Source organism: Cupressus sempervirens, chromosome 7, assembly GCF_028749045.1.
Source record: "Cupressus sempervirens isolate cs-2001-9-10 chromosome 7, ASM2874904v1, whole genome shotgun sequence".
Taxonomy (NCBI): Eukaryota; Viridiplantae; Streptophyta; class Pinopsida; order Cupressales; family Cupressaceae; genus Cupressus; species Cupressus sempervirens.
The window spans coordinates 387,821,376-387,828,497 of NC_143124.1; the positions used below are offsets into that span (position 1 = coordinate 387,821,376).

Consider the following 7,122-nt stretch of genomic DNA (forward strand, 5'->3'; position numbering starts at 1 on the left):
AGAAAATGAGCTTCATGATTTATATCAATAAAATTATTTTGCAAATTTAAATACCTTCGAGAAATATATTTCAGATCTAACTTTCCATGCAATGGTTATTTGAAAAATATCAAATCTTCATCGAGTTCATTTTTTCCAATGTTCTAAATAAAAATATGCTCTCTTTTAATATAGAAAAGGAAATGCTTAAGAATATAAATGAATCTAGGCCATTTTATTTCACTCTAAAACTGGATACCTTCCGAAAATTTCGAAGCCTGGTAATCATTCACAAATGGCTTCTGAAACAATAGTTTCACGTTGATAACACACTTTGATCACGATTTTTCTTCTTATACAATGATTTACATTATTTTATTGGTTAAAGAAAAATATCACTTCGATGAGTATCGAGCTGCATAAAAAGTCTGTGCAGCTGTTAAACTCAAAATGAGCATACCAGCTAGAAGAGAAACGACATATCATGGCTTGGAACAATGCTCTCTCCGGAACTGGCTTATCCACACACTAAATCGGCTCCTACAATGTTTTATTAACCTTTTCACAACTTTCTCAAACTCGTCGCATTTTCTCACCGTTATTCCCTTGCAGAGATTATTGAACATACAAGCTATTTCCTGATTACTTCCTAAAGCACTTGTAATGATTCCCTCCTTCCTCAGAAGAGCCACATCTTGCTCAGAATCAATTAAGTAATCCACAAACAGCATGAAACGTAAAATTACAGGCTTTTCTGGATACCATCCACAGCTTTGACACTCTTCAAAAGCCATTAGATTTCTCAGGTGTGTTTCTGTGCTGTCCTCCACCTTTATTTGTGGGAGACAAAGTGTACTTCTTTTGAAACTTTTCTTTGCAAACCAGATTTTTCCTGGTCTAAATCTGATTCCTGCGCTTCTTAGTAACTTTGCTGAAGCTGTTGACATACCATCGTCCACATTTCTGCCCGGCTTTTGTTTAGAAGTAAAATAAGTAGAAATACATTTCCCCATTTTAACAGAATCACCATGGTCGTTATCATCTGATCTCAACCACTGGTTTGTACTGCGTGTCCACCCAAAACTTGGGAATTTACTACTGGTATTACATTAAAAAACACTAGGAGAAGATGAAAGTGGAACAATTGGGTATGTCAAGAAATCTTTAATTATCTTTCTGCACAAATCCAATAAATGAAATGCACCCATTTTAATATGCGCCTCTATTCTCAGTTTGATTTGTTCCTTCTTTGCCAGTTTCTGAGACAATTCCAAAGAAAAGGGAAACCCTCTGAATTCATCAAAGTGACTAAGTATTGTAGCTAGTGTTGACATTGCTGTTTCTCTGCTTTTTAGCTCTAATTGAAGTATCATTACCAAAAGGAATAGTGGAATTTGGTTCTCTAGCTTCATAATGTCCTTCATTATCTCCCATGATATGGCATTCCTATGACCAGCATTTTGAAAAACAAGGCTGAAATTCTTCTGATCATAGTGTCTCTTTGGAGTTCTTAAGAACTCAAGAATAAAACATGCATCCATTGTGAACATCCAAGCAAAGGTTTCTCCACTACACTCAACCGGACCTTCATAGCAATCTCTGATTTCCTTTTCTGATTGCTGAACTTCTGTGATTAAGGTATTGATATTAAAATTGTTTAACCTTGTTAACATTCTTCTTACTGCTTCCAGTTTATGTTCATCCATTGCAGAGAGTTGTGGGTTCATGTTTCTGTGATAAGGTCCAAATGTCACAACCTGAGGAACGTAGGCTTCAGGCTTCAATGCCACTATGGATTTAGGCACCCTATATATGCTGACTGAATGTAAACATGGCACTTGTATTTTATATTCACGTTCAAATCTCCTCTTCACCTGAATAAGCCACGATTGATTGTCCGCTGGTTCAGATTCTACATCTTTTTGGTCTGTGGCTATACTATCAATAAGATTTGCTTGAGCCATTAACAACTACTATCTTCACCTACAGACAGAAAAGATACATTTCAACGATGTATAAGCAAAAGCAAGAATAGGAGATGAGTATTAAGAAGTGGATCAAGCAAAGAGACATTATAAAAAATAAGAGAACAATATCTCTCTGTCTGAACGTCCAGTGAGAATTTTACTAGTATCAAATGTCAGAATAAATCAATTATAAACTACGTGGATGTTTTAGTCTTCCAATGCACTCTTTTATGTTGCTGTAGAATTCATGTGCTCAACCATAACTGTCTGATAAGGCAGCCTCTTATTGGCACACATATTAATGTAGTTTATCTTATAAATACAATCCTGAGCCTCTATTCATGAGTGCTCATAGCCGAGTATCTTCTTCCAGTCTGATTTTTTATCATGGTATCATTGACTAGACTAGTGGGAGCATTGAAAATACAAAGCTATACTAGTGGCAAAAGGTATTCTCAAAAAAGAGGGAATTGACTATACAGAAATACTCCTCAACAAAATGGTGTTGCTGAAAGGAAGAATAGGACATTAGTAGAAATGGCACGGTGCATGCTACAATCAAAATTTCTTCCTTTGTTTCTTTGGGTTGACGCTGTCAAGACTGCATCTCATGTTTTGAATAGATCTCCCACTACTTGTTTACAAAAAAATTACTCCAGAAGAAGCTTAGAGTGGAAAGAAGCCAAATGTTAAATATTTTAGAGTATTTGGATGTGAAGCTTTCGCTCACATACCAGATGAAATCAGAGAAAAGAAATTTGATAAGAAAACTATCAAGTGCATCTTTGTGGGCTATGATGATCACAAGAAGGGATATAGGTTGAATGATCATAGTGTGGAAGATGTATTCACAAGTAGAGATGTCAAGTTTAATGAAGGTTTTGAGGATAAGGTAAAATCCTCTCTTGTTTCACAAGTATCCATAGATTATGGTGAATCTTCCAATCTTCGCCAAACTAATGAAATACCTAAGGTAACCCCTAATATGTTTAAGGAATCTCATTCATCTCCAAAGATGAAGAATATTCAAAGAAAAATTGGCATCTATTGACAAAACTACTTATATTACCACAGATTCCTCTTTAAGTGAGCTATGGCATCAAAGATTTGGTCACTTAAACTATCAGAGTTTGGCTATGCTTTCAGAGATTAATATGGTTGATGGAATTCCTTGGATAAGAGTAAACACAAGTGTGTGTGTGTAGGATGCATGGTTGGTTAAACAACATAGAGATAATTTTGATAAATCGACATGAAGCTCATGAAAATATCTTGAACTTGTCCATAGTGTTTTGTGTGGGCCTATGATTCTCACGTCAAAGGGAGGAGCTAGGTACATCTTAACATTCATTGATGATATTGCAAGAAAAATATGTGTCTACTTTCTTAAGCAAAGAGATGAAGTGTTTAACAAATTTGAAATGTTTAAAGAATTTGTGGAAAATCAAAGTGTGAATACAATCAAGCAATTATGAGCTAATAATGGTGGAGAATATGTAAACAATAAGTTCAAATTTTTTTTTGTGAAAATCATGGCATCAAAAGAGAAATGACTAACAGATATACTCCTCAACAAAATAGTGTTGCTCAAAGGAAGAATAAGACATTATTAGAAATGGCATGGTGCATGCTACAATCAAAAAATCTTCCTTTGTTTATTTCGACTAGGGCTATGAATACTTTATCTCATGTTTTGAATAGATCTCCCACTATTTGTTTACAAAATATTACTCCAGAAGAAGCTTGGAGTGGAAAGAAACTAAATGTTAAGCATATTAGAGTATTTGGATGTGAAGATTTTTCTCACATACTAGATGAAATCAAAGAAAAGAAATTTGATAAGAAGACTGTCAAGTGCATCTTTGTGGGCTATGATGATTACAAGAAGGGATATAGGTTGTTTGATCCTAGTGCTGAAGATGTATTCACAAGTAGAGATGTCAAGTTTAATTAATGTTTTGAGGATAAGGTAAAATCCTCTCTTATTCCACAAGTATCCATAGCTAGTAGTGAATCTTCCAATGTTCTACAAACTAGTGAAATACCTAAGGTGACCCCTAATATGTTTGAGGAATCTTGTTCATCTCCAAACATGAACAATGTTCAAGAAATTTATCAAAAGACTCAACAAGTCAATTATGCTTTAATGACCACCATAATGAAAACTAATGACCATCAAACAAATGATGAGGCTAAAGGAAAGCATGAATGAAAACAAGCTATGCAAAGTGAATATGATTCTTTACTAAAGAATAACATGTGGGAATTAGTGGATTTGGCCAAAAGAAGGAATGTGGTCAACAATAAGTGGGTATATAAGACTAAGTTCAATTTAGATCACAGCATTGAAAAATACAAAGCTAGACTAGTGGCAAAAGGGTAATTTCAAAATGAGGGAATTGACTACACAGAAACCTTTTCCCTAGTAGCAAAGATAAGTACTATCAGGACTATTATAGCATTGGTAGCTCATTTCAAGTGGCCTCTTCACCAAATGGATGTTAAGGATGCATTCTTGAATGGTGAAATTGATTAAGAGATATATATGACACAACCCAAAGGATTTGAAAGACCAAGACAAGAACACATGGTTTGCAGATTCAGGAAGTCTTTATATGGTTTGAAGCAAGCTCCAAGGGCTTGGTATGCTAAAATTGATGAATATCTCCAAACTCAAGGATTTCATAATAGCCCTCATGATTCAAATTTATATGTGAAAGAGTTCAATGAAGGTGGCATAATAATAATTGTATTGTATGTTGATGATCTTATTATCACAGGACACAACATAAATAAAATTAGTGATATAAAAATCAAATTTACAAGATACATTTGAGATGACAGATCTTGGTTTACTACACTACTTTCCTGGCATCCATGTATGGTAGAAAGATGATGGCAATTACCTCTCTCAAAGCAAGTATTCTCTAGACTTGTTAACCAAGTTTAGAATGGAAGATTGCAAGAGTCTCTCTACTTCACTTGCTCCAAGATTAAAGTTGACCAAAGATATGGAAGGTGATGATGTTGATCCTACTCTTTATAGACGGCTGGTAGTTTGGTGTATTTGACCTATAGTTGACCAGATATTTCATTTGCACTTGGTGTGGTTTCAAGATTTTTAAGTTCTCCCAAGGTTCCACATTGGTTGGTGGCTAAGAGAATATTGAGGTATGTGCAAGGAACTTCAAAATTGGGTATTCGTTACTCTTCTAGTGGAGATCTTCAACTAGTTGAATATTCAGATTCAGATTAGGCAAGTTCTGTAAATGATCAAAAATTAACTACAGGTTATCTTCTTTGTATTGTTTCTGGTCCAATTTCATGGTCGAGTAAGAAGAAATCTACTATTGCTTTATCTACCATAGATGCTGAGTATAGCATTGCAAATGAAGCAACTAAGGAAATAACTTGGGTACGAGCTATTCTATCAATACTAAAGAAACATCAGGCAGGACCTTCTTTACTTCATTGTGATAGGCAAAGTGTCATGATGTTATCCAATAATCCAATGTATCATGCTCGAACAAAACACATTGAGGTCTATCATCATTACATCAGGCATCTTATCCAGCAATAAGTGATTCATCTTCAATATTGCAAGACAAAAATCAACTAGCTGATATCTTTACAAAGGCATTATGTGAGACCAAGTTTGTATTTCTTGGAAATCTTCTAGACTTATGAGAATTCACATGACTATCTCCTAGTTGTAAGTAAATAAATGATTGTGCATGGGTACCTAACAAGGCTTTTGGCCGGGACCCATCCTTTCTAGACTATGGGGAGATAGCTAAAATAATTAGTATAATTAATTTATGAGGGATGTCAAAATAAATTAATTATAAGCTACATGGGTGTTTTAGCCTTCCAATGCACTCTTTTATGTAGCTGTAGAATTCATGTGCTCAATCATAACTGTCTGATAAGGCAGCCTCTTATTGACACATATATTAATGTAGTTTATCTTATAAATACAATCCTGAGCCTGTATTCATCAGTGCTCATAGCTGCGTATCTTCTCCTTCCAGGAGGGTTTTTTATCATGAAAGACTTAAGATCGTAATCATGAACACTCATAATTAATTTTTATATTTTGATATATACTGATATAGATCTCATTTTTTATTGCTAGAATATGGTCTCTAACTCTGTCTTTGAGCCTGACTCCTACCACCAACCAGTCACAGACAGCTCTTTCTAATATTTTCAGCAACTACAGCACATTGTTACAGACTATGAAAGGAGCTCTTGTTCATTTGCACCATTAATATTTAAATCGATGTTCTACAAACAGAATTTACGGATTTATTATATTTTTTCCTTTTTGGTCTTTATTATTCATCTTGACTAAAGTGATCTTAAATTTGAATGAAAAATATATAAATATTCATAGAATCAAAGAAATGTCTTGTAACGGTGATTTATTTGGTACAGTTTAAGTGTCATTTATTAAGGTTAGATTTATAGACAAAAATGTTAAATAATAAAAATCTACTTACTTTTTTCGTCCTTAGTACTTTTCTCGTACTTTTCTCAATGTGTGATACTTAAAGATGGCCAACTCTTCTCAACTCAATTCATCATTGACCCATTTAAATTATTTCCAACAAATCACCGTGATTCATATAATCTGACTATAACTCACTCAATATGTTGTGATTAATAGCGCCTTGAATTTTTTCCTTATACTTGTTGCCACCTTACATCGTGCTCTTACATTGGCACAATAGCCTGTTATTTTAACAGCCATTATGTGGCTCATCTCGTTCAATTTGATGTACTAAGAATAGCTCTTTTAATTTAAACAAATTACGAATTTCTTGGGGAACTGAGTACAGGCATAAATGCATTCTCAAGTTCTCCTACCAGGAAGAAATCGACTCCTAATAATACGAGCATGTCTCAGGGAAGAGAGAAAATATCAATTAGCGGTTTCAAGTTATTACTTTGGTTTAGGATTATTTGAAAACATTAGCAAGCAGCTTTCCTAGGATCACCAGTGATTGAATGGACTTTGACAACACAGCGAGAAAATTTAAAATGAGTACGTCAGTTAGGATTCTTTCAAGGATAACGTATTTTCACGGAGGAAGCATTCTGAATATATTAAGGCCCACAATTTCGGTGCAGAGGAACTAGTTTCCAGATCCTAATGAATTTTTTTAGGTTAACC

At 34.4% G+C, this 7,122-nt stretch overlaps 1 protein-coding gene across 1 annotated transcript; it reads right to left on the reverse strand.

The window, feature by feature from the left end:
- Positions 1-224: 224 nt before the first annotated feature.
- Positions 225-1,943, reverse strand: LOC149547117 (putative UPF0481 protein At3g02645). The gene is made up of 4 exons (XM_089794105.1): positions 1,162-1,943; positions 538-1,044; positions 379-415; positions 225-281 (listed from the first exon to the last, which is right to left on the reverse strand). Exons 1-4 carry the CDS (start codon positions 1,941-1,943, stop codon positions 225-227), a joined length of 1,383 nt encoding a protein of 460 aa, XP_089650231.1.
- Between the last annotated feature and the right edge of the window lie 5,179 nt (positions 1,944-7,122).

Excerpts from the sequence above, each read along its gene's own strand:
- LOC149547117 (XM_089794105.1), bottom strand. The coding sequence starts at position 1,943 with ATGGCTCAAGCAAATCTTATTGATAGTATAGCCACAGACCAAAAAGAT. Across the intron at positions 1,045-1,161 it reads GCATTTCATTTATTGGATTT|TACAAACCAGTGGTTGAGAT; the intron begins GTGCAGAAAGAT and ends GTGGACACGCAG. Across the intron at positions 416-537 it reads TTTGAGAAAGTTGTGAAAAG|CTGCACAGACTTTTTATGCA; the intron begins GTTAATAAAACA and ends TGAGTTTAACAG.